Source organism: Balaenoptera musculus, chromosome 21 (genome assembly GCF_009873245.2).
Source record: "Balaenoptera musculus isolate JJ_BM4_2016_0621 chromosome 21, mBalMus1.pri.v3, whole genome shotgun sequence".
NCBI lineage: Eukaryota > Metazoa > Chordata > Mammalia > Artiodactyla > Balaenopteridae > Balaenoptera > Balaenoptera musculus.
In genome coordinates this window covers 4721098-4739346 of record NC_045805.1, presented here as the reverse complement: position 1 = coordinate 4739346, position 18249 = coordinate 4721098, and the positions used below count along the sequence as shown (strand labels likewise).

The window sequence follows — 18249 nt, the reverse complement described above, 5'->3', positions numbered from 1 at the left end:
TAGGCAGATCTCCACAACAATCTGGTAAAGTAGGTACTGTTACGATCCACATTCCCATTTTATAGAAGAGAAAACTCACTCAGGCACAAAGAAGACAAGTTAATTGCTCAAGGGCATACCGCTAGTAAGTGATGGAGCCAGGGTGGGAATTAAGTTCCAGAGTTCCTCTAAGACAGTGTGTGTATGCATATGTATGTGTGTGTGTGTGATATATATGCTACAGTATCTCAAAACACTTTTGGCCAATGGTATGCTGGTAAACTGTCTTTCTAGGGGAAAACAAGCCCTAATTAGTAATATTTGCTGACATATGTGGTATAAATACTCCCAACATGGCTGATTTCAGGACATTAACAATTTAACCACTGGCTCCCTGGTTAAAGGGTCTCCAATACAACACTGCTTTAGCATCATAGAACTCAATTGAGTGAGCCTGGATCGCTTTTATTCTTAACTCTTTGGTTTAATTTTCAATCAGCCTTTATTACCATAAACAGAACAGGACAGGAAGACAAATGACATTGGTTTTATTTAGGAATGGAAAGAAGTGTTTTGACATTTATGGTGTTTAAGGATTTTGCACAAGTTAGAAAGAAATAGAGACAGATTGCTGGCAATTGGTAGGGACTTTGTTTTCCCACATCTACTCTAATACCTGATTTTCTCATATTATCCACATTCTAGAAACCAAATTTTAATTAAAGAGAATACGTGAGCAACCACGTCTAATGCACAGCATAGAAAGGTCACAAGTTTAAATCAGTTGACCAACTCTTTAGTGCACTGTCCCTGCATTAGAACTATATGACTTCCTGTCCCTTTAACTCAGAAGCAAATAGGTTGATGATGGCAGCTTTAACTTTCCCCATTATATCCACTTTGAATGTGGCAATGATTTTATCCCTCAAATGGCTATACTTTTCCAAATACTGAAATATGGCACCTCTTTACTGGCTGACCCTGGGTTGTATATGAAAAGACTCATCATATAGCACAAATGGGGCACAAACAATTCGCAGATGAACAATTTTTGTAGACCTTGTTATCTCATCTTTTTAACTTCCTAAGACAGGGGTTGAGTATATACTGAGTAACACATAAATAGCATAATACTCAAGAAAACAAGCAAAATTTTAAATATGCCTTTTTAGAAGCTTTTTGAAAGGTCTAGGAATCTTTTTTAAAATATGACCAGTAAAGTGACATAAATAGGTCTTAATCTATTTTCATAATTAGCATCCAATTAAGATACATATTTGTGTCATCAGTTTTTAATTCACATGAAGTTAATTAAACTATTAAGATACTGAGTTCAATTATGTTCTTAGCTCCAAATTCAAATACCAAGCATCAGATGTAATAACACTTTAAAAAGAAGTCCAACAATTAAAAATTATGGGCTTTAAAAGTATATTATAGTCTATGTATGACATCTCAATTAAAAATGCATTATGCTTATTATTTGCCTTTTGAAACCAAAAGGGATCATTTGAGTGCTGGTAATGGAAACAGACCCTTTTTTTGTTTATGTGTATATAGTGCACATATGTATGTCTAACAACTTCAGGTCAGAATTCTATAAATCAGGATCGGCTAAACTTCTAATTTGCTGGGGAGTAACAGGCCATGAAGACCTTCAAACTCATTTTTCTGGTGATGCATGGCTGCCTAGCATGTCCGCGGATGGCAAACGCACAGAACAGGCATTTCGTCTTGATATAAATACATTCCCAGTTTAAACCTGGCTGCTTTTCCCTTGTTCCAAGGCCCCGTATCAGATGTCAGCAAGTCGAGGTGCCTTGGGGGAACCCACAAAAGTCAGATTTCCCCTTCCGCTCTGTGAGTGTGAGGCTGCGGGACTGCTTCCTTATTAGCTCTCAGGCTGCCGTCAGCAGCTGCCGAGTCCAGCTTTCAAGTTCCCATTTGTGAGGACTCTGATTGGGTGGGACAGAGCAGAGGGCATTTGGGAAGAGGCTCCCCAGACAGTGATGACACATGGCAAGGCCTGAGAACAGGTGACCTGAGGGCATTCTCAAAACTACAGCTTTCTAGCCCTAACTTACAAAGAGCATTAAATCTTAAGATGAGTGTAGGACAAAACGGAGCAGATATACTGAAGGTGGGGGACAACACTGTACATAGTTTTATTAATGACTCCTGATGTAAAAGGAAGGTAATGAAGGCAAAGATGGTACTGAGAAAGCCCACTTACAGTCCTGTCTAGTTGTCCGCAGACGGCTGACCGAGCGCTCAGGAAAACAAGGCAGACGAGAGTTACTGACTCACTGCTAATTCAAACCACCAACATCTGCACAAGAGATTAGTAAAACCACAGTACAGATCAAGTTCCCTAAATCATTTTCGGAAGAAATTATCAATACTAAATATTTGTAGCTAAAAGGTCAGAGATTTTTTTTGGTGGCTAAAAACCTTCACACATTGAGAGTACCACCAGAGGAAAAAGCCCAAGAAAATCAACACAGTTGCTCGTCAGAAGACGGCCCACGTTTTCTAATACGTGCTAAACAAAACGCACCTTTATGATTAACAGCATTCTTTCCTCTTCAGGCTAGAAGACAGCGTTATGTACAACTGATAACCAGTGATAAGAGACATATTACTCTAAGGTACTGAGATTCAGTCAGGACTTATCATGCTGTGACTCATTGTTACTTCTTTCTTTGGGTCTAAAAACCTGGGCTACTCTAATTATTTTAAGTATCCAAATATAGATTATTTCTTGTGGCTTTACTATATCACTATGGAACTAAATCCCCAAAGGAGCAATTTCTTGAAACACTGAGCAGAAATCCAAATATCACTCAAAATTTAAACATATACAAAATACATACACACACATATTCATTTTCAGGGGATATACAAAGCTTAAATAAAAACAGATAATAAAAATTTTTCAGATGTAGAAAGTGAAAATGCTCTTTTAGCATAAAATTTTTGTGCTTATCTTACACAAAGAACTTTAGAATACATGAGGCACATTATACGATGACAGTGAGTAGCCTTTTCAGCCTCTGTTTCTTTCTTCTTTAAATATAGATGCGGACAGAAAAGATGGATTAGATGCAGTCGACTTTTTCCTCAGTTGGCTCACTTTTTAGGGGATTGTAAACCATGAAATGAAACTGAGTAAATGTTGAAAGTTTATTGCAGGCAGCACCTGGGGCCAAGAAGAGAAAAAGTTGTTTGGTTAAATAGAGAATGCACATGTAATTTACAACCAGTACAGACATTGCTTCCCCACCTGGACACTGGCTGTTGTGTACCTGCTGTCCAGTCAGGCCACACGGAAGTGGGCTGTGTGTCCACCTTAGTGCAGATTAGCTGACAGTCCATGAGGGCAAAGAAAGGCAGTGGGAAAGCCATCTCTTTGAACCTCGGAATATAGGCTGATTTTTTGCTCCTATACATACGCGGTCATTGCTACTGTTATTTTAATGTTTTCATACCCTTTTCGCAGAAGGAGAAAATTTTCAGGCACACACTAAAAACTGTATTTCCCTAGTGACTAGGCCATTCCCTTCATCCATCCATAATCCTCCCCTCCCCAGGCACCCTGCTCTTTTCTACGCTTCTACACGGGTAGAAAGTGAGCCTTGTTTTGTCAAGATGCTCTCTGTCAGACAACAGTGATTTCTTCCCCTGCTCAGACACCTGGAGGGAGCCCTTCTAATGCCATTACTTTAAATATAAGGGGCTGGTCAATTTTAAATTCATCTACAATTATATAATTATCATTTTTACATCCTGTTAAATCTAACTTTGAGCCTTCTAAGGTTTATTTCCTAAGAGGGAATCAATGAAACTGATTTATTTTAGACACAAAGCCTCCCCACCCATAACTTATATTGACTTTTGTATTTTAGTACTTAAAAAGGAGTAAGGAATTCCTCAAACAAGTTTTTCAGATACCAAACTGTGGGAAGTAAAAGATCAAAGCGCAATAATAAGCAGTCTACCCTAATAAGCTGTATTGATCAGTAGGCTGTGTACCTTCCCCACCTGCAATCCCACTAATGAGGAGCAGCGGTGGTTGATCTGGAAATGCTTTGAAACTGTGATAGGCTCACACGGAAAGTAAATGAAGCAAAGGACGTGCCTCAAATACAGCGCAAAAATAATTCTGCTAACGCCTTTAGTTTACTAATTAGTAATACATTTTGTACCTGGGAGCCCTGAGATCTAAATGACTGAGACCTTTAAATAATGAACAGAGAAGTGGGGAAGATCATTTATCCCTACCTACTTCTAACGAATAAAAGCATTTGACTAGATTAGCCCATCTCAGCATGTACTTGAGCCGAAGCTAAGCTTTCCTGAGGACAGACGTCAAGGGTAAGACGGAAAAGCCGAAGACTGGACCCTGACCACTGCCAGTCGACAGAGGAGCGTTTCGGGTGTACTTCTAACGCTCTGGGGGTCCTGACACATCAACAGTTAACATGTATCCACTGCCTACTCAATATAGTCCCTGTTTCTACTGCACAGGATTAAAATACCCAACAACATTTTAAAGTCTCTGTCCTCATCGACATTTGCAGGTTCATATAAATATGAATTTCAGATAAAACTTACCATAACTTCCAGTCACGTTAGCACATACCACAGCCCCAAAGAAGTTGGGAAAATACTTCTGGATTCTTAAAATCACTTTTTGGCATGCTGTGGTTGGGTCTTTTCCTCTTCTCATATACTCTACAGCTTGGTAGCTGATTTCAACAGAGGCAAAACTTTAGTATCACAGAGTAAACTAACTCCAAATTTGGTTACTTGAGGTTAGACATCTAAAACCATCAAAATTGTCACATTTGACAAAATACAGTGCATGTTAAGTGAAAAGAGGTCTGTAACTCCTGTGAAAGTATCAACAAGAAAGGAAGTAAACCTTGATACCATGTCTACCTTTTCAACTAATCCACCCACTCATTTCAGATAAGGACTTTTTGGCTTCAGCTGAATAACTGTTACTTAGTAAAAACAGCCTGAAGTCATGAAGTATAGAGGTTATATTTAAGTAAGAAACGGGGCTACAATCAATGGGGAAAAACACTAGGCATGCGCAAAACATCTAGTTGCAAGGAGTATCTCTCAGTAATTAATTGTACACAGCGACTGCATTTCCTACTTTTATCATCAATTATCACGGTTCCTTTACTCAGTGGCCTTACGTAAATTATTTAAATAGATCCCAAGCATTCTCATCTGTGAAGCAGAGTGAGCAGTATTATCCTGTTTCAGAGGGCTATGATCACTTCATCTGAATGATGAGGACTGTCAAAATGACGGTGTCAGGAGCTGGGAAGCAGGGCTTCTGAAAAGCTCTCGTACACACAAATTCGGATCACGCGGCCCAGACAATTACGTTCTCTCTTGAGGGACAGTATCTCCTTCTAAGATCTCTGAAGCCACAAACGTGGGAGGGCGCACCTTGGGAGGAAGCGCATCAGTATGTCGCCGTCCCCCGTGGCGGCTGCAGCCCCTGCAGTGTCGTCGGCATAGGCCCCAGATCCAGGTATTGGCGAGTCTCCTATTCGACTTTGGGAGGGCACAGCGTGGTCATTCAGGACAGGAAGTCAAGTGCAGAAAATTCTTTTAGGAGACGTTTCTACTTAGTCACTGACTACTGTTTCAAGTAAATTCTTCATCGGAATACAGAGACTACACTCTCCTTAGTTTTCCCACTTAGGTTTTCATACACCTGCATTCATTACATGAGAATCACACAGCAGCCCATCATACGTGGCGGGATGGCACAGGTTCACGGTGACTGTTCCACCATCGCCATCCTTGATCGTCTCATTTCTGGATTATCTCAGCAGGTTCCAACTAGTTTTCCTCACCTACAATCTATTCCTGCTGTCTAGGTCAGGTGCCAACATTTTACTCAAGTTTTTCCTTGTAATAAACCTTCCATGCTTTTCTACTACTTTGAAATAAAATCCAGAAATCCTTAAAGACCCCCTGAAATCTGGCTCTGGTCTTCCTCCCCCGCACCCGACAGATGTGCGGTTTTGTTTCTGGCCATTGGGAGCCCTGAACCTTAGCCTGTGCTACTTTGGATCTGCTAGTGCCTTGGCCTGGATGTCCCTGGTCCCTCTCTCAGGGTCACGGTCAGGGTCAGCCCCCAGCCCCTCTCTCCAGGCCTCCCTGATGGCCCCAGCTTACTCTGGTCACACCTCCATCCCTCAACTCTGCAGCCCTGGCTGAGACACCTTCTCCTTTGCACTTAGCAGCTACTAATCTATTTTCTTTCACGATAACCTTAGCTGTGAGAGTAGGGTTGTGCTTTGCATTTTGCATCCCCCATAGCACCTAGGACATACTGGTTGATATTCAGTACATATTTTCGAGATCTGGTCTTTTAGAAACACTAACCCAGGTATTTTGAATTTTATACCATTTGTAGATGTACCAGCAGCAATATTTCCCATCTTATGGATGACAACCATGCCTAGAAATTAAAAAAAAAAAATCATTGTAGGTATCAACTCTAAAGTGTACCTCAAATATAACCAAATAATTGAGCAGTTGGTAATATAAATATCCTCTTCCATTATTTTCAGGTAGAAGACAATAGGAATCTTGGGAATATTGAAAATTACACCAGTGGTAAAATCTGTGTTTTATAATGACCTTGTTTCACAGCATCATTTTGTAGACATCCCATATCCTCACTTCAAATTGCTCACTTTTCAATGCTTTTTCAAAGGTAATGCCAAAGAGAATCACGGCTATAGACTAATGGAAATTTTCAACATTACAGGAAATGACTGGAAAGATCATTTGAATGTGGCAAACGTAACATTATTAAAGAACTAAATATCAAACAAAGATTTAAAAATCCCCAAGTGAATAATCATTAGATTTATGTATAAAGTAATTTACCAAAATGTATACAGATGATATGAAAAGAATGTGTGTGTGTGTGTATATATATATGTGTGTGTGTATATGTGTGTGTGTGTGTGTGTGTGTGTGTGTGTATTTTTTTTTTCTTAATTGCCAGTTAATCAAAATCACCTTCTGGTACATGGTTAAGGATAAAGAAGTTAAGAACTACAGGAAGGCAATTAAAACTAGCTGAACTTTAACCATAAAAACGGTATAGAAGGCAAATTACCAATAGTATCATGACCGTAGCTATCTCCCGTTTCTTTGTAGGTAGAACCATCTCGCTTTAAGATACTAGGTGGTTTGTAGGGTCCACAGTATTTTGAAGCATCTGGTATAACATTCTGTAAACAAGATTTAAGTTTTATTTTTTAGAAAGGGTGATTTTAGAAACCAGCGTGTAGTTAGGTACAATCGCTAAACATTAGCAAGAAACCAAAAGGACATCGGGTAACTGAAAGATAAGAATTAAAAGCCAAAGGTTAGCTAAGTCTTATGTGAACAGATGGATATAATTTTACTAAATACCTAGCCTAGTCTCAGAATTATATAATACGGAAGAGACATTTATATTATCCGGAAAAGATCCCCAGTTTTTCTCTGTATATGCCAAAAATTCTCAGCACAATGGCAAATATAAATGAAGATTTTTAGATTAGATTTTTTTTAGATTTCTCAAAGAAATCAGGTACAGAACATGACTTTTAAATTTCAGAATTTGTTCCCTGACCAAAGAAGAGCTACTCTGAAATTAAAGCAAAATCTATTTTAAAATCTTCTATTTTTCAAAGCTAGGTACATGTGAACATATCCTGAGCTGTACTCTCAGATTCTTTTATGAATCTTAAAAGGCTCAGGAAAATAATCCAAATTCATAAGTTCAGGCTGTGGATATGGATTAGTGTTAAAGCAAGAAACCTACAACTCATGTCTTGCTCATTTGCGCACCAGGTGCCTCCCATGACCTGGTTTCATGCAGTGGCCTCTTTCAAGTGACTCCCTGGTTACTCAGAGGTGAATAGGATTTGGCGAAGAAACAGGTAAAAGACTAACACACTCCACAGCAGGATTCTGGATAGCAAAGACAAACCGATTTAAGCTAAAACTCCCATTGACTTAAAGATAAATTATCTTCCTGGTAACATACTAGACACCTAATAGTATAAATCCTCAAGTTAAAAAAGGGCGAGATACTGGGTATACTTCACATAGATAAAATATAAGAAATATTTTAGACTAAAGGTTTCCAAACTTTGTTTTCTTAATACATGGAACCTTTTGTTACAAGGGAACACAGCAGAGCAGTTCTGAGTGAGGCAGCGCTTCTCCCACAGCAGAACCTTCACAGCTTGAAACCACTGCCAGGGGCCGGGAGTTCCCCACTCAGGACGTGGCTCGGATGCAGCTGGGGAGCTTTCGAGAACATCCTGTGCCCAGAGTTGGCACCAGTCGTTGGTTCTGAAGTGCCACCAGGGCACTGATTAGCACCGTAGGCAACAGGTGGATGACCGAGAGTGGAAGGGGTGCCACGTAATATTTTCAGTAACTGACTTTTACAAATCGTGCATACGTACCCTCCAGTAATTTGGCTGGCAATTCCAGGCAAGCCAATCTGAATGAAGGGCACAAGAAGCATCGGTAGATAAATCCTCGTTGATAAACCCCATACTTTCGGCAAACTTGGTGGCTGGAGATGAGGAAGAAAAATGTAAACGAGTTAAGTATTATCTTTTAAACAAAATGTATGCACAGGAAGTGCTGTGGGTCAGCTGTCTCGCACGTGGAGCGCAGCCATCCTGGGGGTAAACACAGACGGTCAAGGGAGTATTCACACGTGAAGAGTGTCATGGGCATCAGTTTCTAGATCTCGACTTCCCTACATCCTTCCTGACCCTGATCTGCCGAGACCCTTGGTGGGGGGGTGTGATGACAGCTCTCCTTTCCCACCTTCCCTCCAGAATCTCCCTGCTTCTGCTTCACAAAAGGAAAGGGACACCTCGGAACAACCGCGACACTAACTGGGGTGCAATGCCCAGAGTGTAAAACAACGTTGAGGCACCAAATAAAGGCACCACCGGATTCCATGAAAGACTGACAGCTCCTGTGTTTGTCAGGTGGTTTTCCATTCTGTTTCAACAGAATTGAAGGGTGCCTACTGGAATTGTGAGCTAATACTTGGTTAAGAATGATCTTTTTGAATACAGATCACGGTATGGTTTTGGGTATATACCTTGGGAGGTGTTCAAGGAAGTGCCATTGCCATAGCAAAACTCCATCCGTTCCCATCTTCTGTTATCTTATGCGCCTTGGGTCTTACACCCATAAAAATGTAATACAAGAAGAGAAATAATGCTGAATCCTATTTCCCTCCAGCAATTACTCATTTATTAATAATAAACTGATTTCTAAAAATCCTATTTTAAAAATGAAGAAAGTACAATTTAGAAGTTAAGTAACTTATCCAAAGTTAAATAGATATTAAGTAAAACAGCTTGAATTTGAACTTAGGTCTGCTTTTATCCACTATTTTATACTGAGTCCTTTTTTCACAGTGAAGACGATAGACACAAGACTACATAAAAATTGAGTACAGTTAAAACATACCTGACTCTCCTGCTAACAGCGTGTGTGTCGTGTGTTCCAGTACTTTTCGTGCTACACCGATGGCGTTTTTAATTCGTCTAAGGTCTCCCACTGCTCCTACGTTCATGGTAGTACTGCAAGAAAAAAGTGCAGTAAGATCTATTAAGGTATTTTTATAGGTTCACAAATTTTTTAAAAATTGCTTTACTTCAAGCTATAGTGTTGTGTAGGATAAACTTCACTGTCTTAACGTAGACGTGACGGCACATCCATGAAGTTCATACAAATTCCCACATTCAGACATATTAGGGAACAAACAGAGAATCTATTACCCCTATATTCCCAAAGCACTAAAATTCTCAGTTTCCCATGGCTCGTTTTAAATATGGCTTTTGAAAGGGGTTTTAAGGCTTCAGGTCAGGCAACCCACAGCGATTGCGGTTGGTGGGTAAACGATGGTTTACCAGGTCAGAGACGTATTTCTGTACCTTGGGGTTCTCCCTGTTCTAAGGAGACTACCTACCTCAATGTGATAGTTTTCTACTATGATTATGATTTTTCCTTTTTTGAAATAAAATTTTTATTGAGGTGTAGTTCATTTACAATGTTGTGTTAGTTTCAGGTGTCCAGCAAAGTGAACCAGTTCTATATATGTATATATTCTTTTTCAGATTCTTTTCCATTATAGGTTATTGTAAGATATTGAGTGTAGTTTCCTGTGCTATACAGTAGGTCCTTGTTGTTTACCTATTTTATGTATAGTAGTATGTAAATGTTAATCCCAACCTCCTAATTTATACCTCCTGTACCTTTCCCCTCTGGTAACCATAAGTTTGTTTTCTCTGTCTCTGGGTCTAGTTCTGTTTTGTAAATATGTTCATTTGTATCGTTTTTTTTAGATTCCACAAATAAGTGATATCATACGATATTTGTCTTTTTCTGTCTGACTTACTTCACTTAGTATGATAATCTCTAGGTCCCTCCATGTTGCTGCAAATGGCATGACTTTTCTTTTAATTGAGGGGGAAACGCCTTGTGTTTGGAAAGGCCTAGTACAATATGCTAGGGGTTTTGACCTGCATCAAAACTTATATATTGCGGGGGTAGGGATAAATTGGGAGATTGGGATTGACATATAACACACTACTATATCTAAACCAGATGAACAACAAGGACCTACTGTACAGCACAGGGAACTCTACTCAGTACTCTGTAACCACCTACATGGGAAAGAACCTAAAAAAGAGTGGATATATGTATATGTATGTGTATAACAGATTCACTTTGCTGTATACCTGAAACTAACACAACATTGTAAATCAACTCTACCCCAATAAAAATTTAAAAAAACACACATATATTTGTCCATCTTGCTCTCCGTAGAAGACTCATCAACTATAAATGTAACTCAACCTGCAGCGGAGGTGCAGAGAGCACCAAGGCGTTTCAGGGCGCGCCTACCCGTCCATGATCATGGCGTCCAGGGTGGTCTCTCCGGACTCGTCGGGGCTGCCGCCGAAGCCCACGGTGCCGTCACAGCGCTCCTGCTCACACGCCGCACAGCCGCTCTCAACCGCGTCCAGCGCAGACCCTCCAGCCGCCAACGTCCTCCACGCTGGCAATCAAATCCCAAGAGTGCTCGTGTAGACACGGATTTTTTTTTTTTCAATGCCAAAGGCAACAAACCAAAAATGCCTTGAAAACTCCTATTTTTAAAACTGTTTGCACATTTACTGCAAGTTAAACTGAAATTTTCGTCTATCAGGTGCTGCAAAGAAGTCAGAGTGATATAGACAGAATTCTATAACAACTCTTTACCGTGAAGAATTCAGACTTTGGCTACTGATGCAAAGTGAGGGTTTTTTCACTTATTAATACCTCTTTCTACTGTGTGTGTGTGAGAAAAGAAGTATTCTCTCCTTCAGTTTTAAAAGTTACAACGGAAGCTACTAAAAGGCAAACTGAAAATTCATGAAATCATAGCCCCGTAAATTTCTTCTGCATCATCCGATTATTAAAAATATACCAGCAAGTCTCCATAACAACAAAATAACAGCAAATAATTACAACGTGGGCTTCACGTGGATAATTCATTTAATCTTTCAGGTACTGTACAATTACTATCCTTATTTTAAAGAGGAAGAAACAGACCCAGAGAGGTTATTTGTTCAAGGTCACACAGCTAGTATGCAGCAGCGTCTGGATTCAAAAGTAACCATTTTGGTTCCAGGGGCCATGCTTTTAACACTAAACTATGTTCTCCAGAGCCCCAAACATGGAAAAGAGGGGGAAAAAAAAAAAAAAGGTGTTCAATAGTCAATTTCTTTACTAATAAAAATAGAATTCCTTGACGGGTTAATGCCACTATTGGTAAATAATAAGCATTACTACTGAAAGAACAGGCTTGAAAGTATATTTAGAGAAGTTCCCCCCCTCTGAATACAGACAACATACACAGAATTGTTCCCAGCCCAGGGCCCTGAACTTTCTTTTCTGTCTCATCATCGCTGGGAATTTCTTTCTCACAGCCTGTTTCCTCATTTTTTTCTCTGAATCATTTACACTGCCTATAACATACAAACTTAGCTCCATCAAATTCTAAGGCTAATTCAACCCCAGAAAATCATATTAGCAGCCTCAAATGGGGGAGAAGGGGTCCAAAACTACTCCTACGGTAGTGTGTCTTGAACTGAATGAAACAAGTACGATAAGAAAATGACAAGGTCATCGTGTGTACAGGATGGTATCAAAGCACGTAAGCCAGGCACCTGACTCAGACTGGGTTTGAGGACAGTAAATGAGGGAGGTCTTCCTGGAAGAGGTAGTATCTTAGTTTGGTAGTTCTCAATCCTGACTGCAAATCAACATCACTCAGGCAGCTTTAAAAAAAAAAAAAAAAAAAAAAGCTTTGGTTCCAGCAGTGAAAGGAAAACCTCAGGAGGTAGGGCCCAGGCACGGGTCCTTTTGAGACGCTCTGAGGATGATCCTAACGTATAACCAAGGTTGGAACTCCTTTTCCAGGTGGCAAAAACAGCGCGTCAGCATGGAGCAACAAAAAGTGCACGTAAAGCGAGCACGCTTTGTGGGGGAACTTAGTCGTCGGCGCAGCCTAAGTAGAGGGTACTGGGGAGATGTGACGGGCCCCAAAGGTGAGGTGGAGAGGCAGGAAAGGGCTGGAGGTCATCAAAAGCCGGCGTCGGAGCCACTGGAGGAAGAGTCTGAGCAGAAAGGCCGTAACTGCTCCGGGTCGGCAGCAGCGTGGAAAATACAGTGACTCGGGGCTGCAGAGAGGGAGTCACAAAAAACGCTGAGGGCCTGAAATGCAGCAGTGGCGGGGAGGAGGGTCCATGTGCCCGAGGCGCCGCGGCTGCGGGAAAGGCTGCAGGGGAGGCTGCGGAAGGCCCGCCTCCCGGCTCCCAGCCCCTCGGCGCGGGCGGCGGCGGCCCGCCCCACCCGCGAGCTCTGGCAGCGCAGCCCCCGGCCCCGCACCTGCTACGGCTGCATTCCTGAAAGGCCAAGTGTTGAGGATCAGGGGCAGCGGGCCGGAGCTGCACACCGGGGCCCGGCAGAGCAGCAGCAGCGACAGCAGCAGCCAGAGGCTCGGCTTCCGCGCCATGGCCGCCCGCCGCCGCCAAGAATAAGCCCGACGAGGCCCACGGCCGCCCGGGCCCCCGTACCTCCGCGGCTGGGGATCCCGGAACTCGCGGTCCCGGCGCCCCGCCCACCTGCCTGCCCCGCCCCGCCCACTCCGCCGGCTCCCTTGGGGCGCGGTCCGGGCGCCTCAACTCTCGCGAGACCTGGCCTCCTCCTGGGGACCGCGGGAGGTTTTCGCGCCCTTTGGGCGCCGGGGTGTCCACGCTACCGTCCTTAAGTCTACGCAGATTTTTTTTTTTTTCTTTAATATTCAACCGAAAGTTAGTATGAAACTGCTCGGCCTTGGCTTACACGACCCTGGGAGCTTTCAAGTTTGATTTTAACGCGTTAGCCTCTTATGAAAAGTTGAAGTCGCTAAGTTTGCGAAGCTCACAGCGTGCTCCGTGGGTGCCTGGCCGCAGAGATCCGGGATGGGTTTTGAGGGTAGGTGAGGCGGCCTGGCTTACGGCCACGCTTCGTTTAGATTTCTCCCACCCTACCGTCGGTCGTCTTTCCTCTGCAGCTTTTTGTAGGACGTCCTCTGGTTTTGCATCTCTGAGCTGAAAGAAATGGAGACACCGGAGAAGCAGAAATCCGCCGTCTCCCCAGCTCAGGGAAGTGTACCTTCCCGCGCCTCCGGGGCACGAAGCTTCCTCTGTGCCTTTCTGAATGTGTTTTACCTTACGCCTGGCACCATTACGTGCTTAATAAATGTTTGAATAAAGGCGGAACGCAGACGTTACCTTGTTGAAAGGTGAACTGAAGCGTATTAAAGGTTCTGGGAACTATGTTTTAAGTAGACATCCCATAAAACAATGATTGTTGAAAAGTGCGTTTATAACCTTTTACTTAACGTCTATGTAATTTGCTTGTTCTTAATTAGATTTACTCTTGGAAATTTCATGAGACATTAAACAGCTAATCATCATTTTAAGTTATCTTTCTTGCTGACAGATTCTGCAACAGAGGTAACGAGCTTATTTGACTTTGTAGACCGAGGTGGAATAAAAGTACTATATTTAATGCTGAGAGCTCCAAAGACCTGCCTCTTCTAATTAAGTGACAAACTTAAATTAGGTTTTGTTTGCCGAAGATTAGCCTAGATCATGTGAAATTGAAAAACATTTGGGTTAGTTTCTATATTTCTGTGAGTATACTTGATTTATTTAATGTTTGTCTTTAAGCCAATTAAAATAGAGCTGTTTACAAATTAATTGTGGCAATACTATTGGGAAGTTAAAAAAAATCACACATCTATAATATACCTAGACATTATAAACATACAGACAGGTACAAACAGATCTTATAGCTTTCGTTTTAAGATTTTAGCCATGAGACAGGTATGATAATGCAGACTCACTAGTTTATAAAAGAACATTGGATCCCAATTGTGTTCCTGGCAGATAGAATAAGTTTACCTGTTCAGATAGCTTTTTACTAATCTTTATGAAAGAGATTTCTAAGATTTTTCTTAGGCCTGGATTTCAAAATATCCTCCCCCTCCCTGGTTTCTAGAGAAGACCAGGTAGAAGAGTTACATCTCCAAAGGCACAGAGAAAGAATGCAAGTTCCTCCAAGGACTCTTGTTCCTTAAGTCCAGGTCATTTACAGAGTCTGCAAGTCTTTTGACATCTCATTGGGGAGGTTTGGGGATTGGTGGAAAAAAAAAAAAGTATGAGTGTGCTTTGAATTGTTTCTAGAGCTTCATTTCTGTTCCTGTAAAGACTTGATTTGTAATACAAGTTAGATGTTTTTAATTCCTTAAATAATTGGGCTGCAACCTGAGTGATATTAAGAGACTGACCCACCCATCCAACTACTTATCCTCAATTTGCTTCTTTATATCAGGGAGAAGATCTTCCACTAAGATGAAAATCAAAAGATTTCTATGTTTCAGATTTTAGAGTTCTGTGTCTTTGGAATGTTTTAGTAAATCCTTCCACAAAGGCTTCAGAATGTTTTTCTTTCCCTCTGGGTACATAGTTTCATTTTAGTTTAGAGAAGACCTAAAAAAAAGTTGCTCTCAGGCTCTAAATATCAGCTTCCAATTTGACCAACTTATGACTGTAGAGCTACTTTAATAAAAGAAAAAAAAAATCCTTTCAAATTATCTTGTCAGGTGTCACCTGGGACAGAGAGTAGATTCCTGACGGTATTGAACAAGCCCCTGGATACAGAGGTATCCCCCAAAAGGATACAAAAGATCCTACTCTCCCAAGATCCAGAGTCACCCCCCAAAACAAAGGAAAGACTCAGACAGTTCCCCCCCGAGAGCTGGCAACAGTCAGGAGGACCCAAGCCTCAAATGGGATGCAGCCCACATTTCTTCCAGGCCATATTCAGGGGCTTGCAACCTGACAGCTGCCAAGCCAAGTTCTCAGGACAGAAATAAACAAGCAGGCATAGCTGTCCCTGGGAATGACAGAGTCACCACCAGCGGGCACCTAAAAGCTAAGTCAAGAGTCACAATTCAAAGATCTCATTCTCACAACTGTGTTTTCCTGCCCATCTGGGTTTAGAAAGGAAGGCACAGCGTGAAATTGTACTTTCCTCTCGACCAGGCCCCGCAGCAGAGATCCGGGAGAGCTGACTTTGGTAAGAACCTTTGCCGGCTTCACCAATTTCCCTGGGATCCCATCTCCAGGCTCTGGAGCAAGTTGGGGTGTCCCAGCGGGTCTCATCCAGGTGCCCAGAAACTGTAAAGGAGAAAAATAATGTTCCTTCTACCTTTTCTGGTGAGTGCCTGTCTGAGACCCCCTTACTTTAGGACGCCTCCTAACCGGACACGCTTACCTAGGTGAAAAGTTCTCCACCGTGGCCACTGCAGTTCAGGATTATCCTTGATGAGTTTAACCTGCCTGTTCAGCCCGAAAACAAACTTTGATTCACCTGAGGCTCCACCCTGGACCCAGTCCAGCTCAAGTCAGTCCCAATCCGACCCCAGAGCCAGTCCGGTTTCTAAGTCGGACCCAGCCTGACTCCGACCAGCTTCTGGACCCAGTACGGACAAAGAAATGCTCACACGAAGCCTGAAAGCTCAGACTAGGATCCGGGGGGACTCGCGCACGACCTCCAGAGCCGGCGGGGAGGCGTGAGCTCAGGGCTCAGCAGGTACCCACGTTCGCTTCCTCTTTGCTCTTGGCAGCGGGGTGTCGGGGGTATATCGTCCTTCACTCTCTCTTCTGACACTAGAACTGTTAAAAGATAAACTGAGGCATGTTACATTCTTTTAAGTTTATTTGAGCAAAAATCAATTTGAATCAGGCAGTATCCAATCCAGGAGGTAGAAAGCAGCTCCAAGGAGCTGTACAACATGAAAGACTTTCACGGGCAGAGGAGAGCAGGAAAAAGGTAGCTACACTGGCAAAAAAGCAGGTTGGTTATTTCAAAGTTACTTGCCTATAGGGGAGGAAACAGATTACCTAACTAGTGCTGACCAGACAGTTCCTGATTAACTGGTTTAAGATTCCATTTCTGGGAGAGCCAAAATTGTGATTAAGTCAAGTCTTAGTTTGGTGATGTGGAGTTACCTATTTTATATATATATTAGTGTATATATGTCAATCCCAATCTCTCAATTCATCCCACTCCCCACGCCCAGACTTTTAAAATATTAACTTGGTAGGAGTTGCAAGGTTTACAGAAACTTCAAGGCTCTTATTGCTATGAAATTAAATAGACAATTTAAACAGCATAAGATAGCCTAGAAGAATTATCCCAAGATAGGGAAGTGCTATTAAAAAGTTAGGCGTAGGGACTTCCCTGGTGGCACAGTGGTTAAGAATCCGCCTGCCAATGCAGGGGACATGGGTTCGAGCCCTGGCCTGGGAAGATCCCACATGCCGCGGAGCAACTAAGCCCGTGCGCTACAACTACTGAGCCCGCGCTCTAGAGCCTGCGAGCCACAACTACTGAGCTCATGTGCCTAGAGCCCATGCTCCGCAACAACTAGAGAAAGCCGGTGGGCAGCAGTGAAGACCCAGTGCAGCCAAATTAAAAAAAAAAAAAAAAAGAAAAAAGTTAGGTGTAATTAAAGAGAAGTGTTATAAACTTCTGCTGTGGGATTTTGGAGGAGGAACAAGTCATTTGTGCTGGGGTCATCAGGGTAAACTAATGCCAGCTGAAATTTGAAATTTCAATTAATTTTCATTAGCACCTGCACTGAGCCTTAGTTTTCTTGATACAACCTCGGGAGCCAGGTCAAGTCTTAAGCAAAAATAAATAAAAAATAATAAAAATAAAAATAATCGTGTAACATAATATGTGAAAAACTGGTCTCCCTGCCCGCTGGTCTCTATAGCTCTCCCTAGTTGGGCACGTATATTTCTTCTGGCTCAAAGAGCCTGAACTTGTTACCTCCTGTTAAGTCCACTCTTGTCCAAATTTCCTACTTGAAATCAAAATTCCTATCAGAGAGGTTCAGTTCGTCTATTGGTTGGAGGAAAACAGCTAAATTATTTGATAGTGGGAGTGTCAGAGAAAAGATCGCGATATGTTAGCTTCCCCAAGGATATTTGTATTTAAAATAATTAGTGTGCCATCTCAAAGGAATCTAACTTATTTGGTGGCTTTCTAACATTTATTAAAATACCCGGCAGATCCACTCTTCAGTTTGCCTCAATTTAGAATCATCTCTGCAGCTATGTCTTAAAGATGTTAAATTAGTCTGGATATTTGGGTTTCTTCTGGATTTATTTTTCCTTGACTCACAGTTGGAGCATAGTTTGAGTTTCAGTCCTAGAAATCACCTCATGTTACTCTCAGGTTTTCGTTTGCGCCTGTGTATAACTGGATGCTTATGCTTTATTTTGAGGTAAATCTAAATGAAAAGAGATATCTGTTAATCAGATAGGAGACCTTAAAAACAAATGGTCCACAGTTTTCCAGCGTCCGCTCCAATTATTTATTCTTTTAAATCGTTAATTATATATAACAGCAGAAGTATGTAGCATTATTGATAAATCAAAATAATTAGATAGACATTATTTTTATTTAAATTTAGAATGCATTACACAGTTTTCTTTGGTCAAAAGCTTATTTTCCTAAATGGAACTTACAACTAGCAATATTGTGGGAGGATTCTCAACCTCTGGATCTTAAAACACAGGGCAACAACGTATCAGT

At 41.7% G+C, this 18249-nt stretch overlaps 1 protein-coding gene across 2 annotated transcripts; it reads right to left on the bottom strand.

The window, feature by feature from the left end:
• Positions 1-446: 446 nt before the first annotated feature.
• AGA (aspartylglucosaminidase) lies at positions 447-13198 on the bottom strand. 2 transcript variants are annotated; one of them, XM_036838885.1, is made up of 9 exons: positions 12982-13198; positions 10954-11107; positions 9514-9626; positions 8484-8596; positions 7139-7253; positions 6394-6469; positions 5446-5553; positions 4594-4727; positions 2935-3178 (listed from the first exon to the last, which is right to left on the bottom strand). In XM_036838885.1, exons 1-9 carry the CDS (start codon positions 13106-13108, stop codon positions 3078-3080), a joined length of 1041 nt encoding a protein of 346 aa, XP_036694780.1. In that variant the 5' UTR covers positions 13109-13198; the 3' UTR covers positions 2935-3077. The 2 variants fall into 2 exon arrangements, with proteins under 2 accessions (XP_036694781.1, XP_036694780.1); XM_036838886.1 differs by lacking the exon at positions 5446-5553 and having other exon boundaries at positions 447-3178.
• Between the last annotated feature and the right edge of the window lie 5051 nt (positions 13199-18249).

Bases quoted from the DNA above. Each gene is read 5' to 3' on its own strand.
- AGA (XM_036838885.1), bottom strand. From the start codon at position 13,108: ATGGCGCGGAAGCCGAGCCTCTGGCTGCTGCTGTCGCTGCTGCTGCTC. The intron at 8,597-9,513 runs GTATGTTTTAAC...CCTCATCTCCAG, and splicing joins GCTGTTAGCAGGAGAGTCAG to CCACCAAGTTTGCCGAAAGT. The intron at 3,179-4,593 runs GTAAGTTTTATC...TCTTGGCCCCAG, and splicing joins TAACGTGACTGGAAGTTATG to GTGCTGCCTGCAATAAACTT.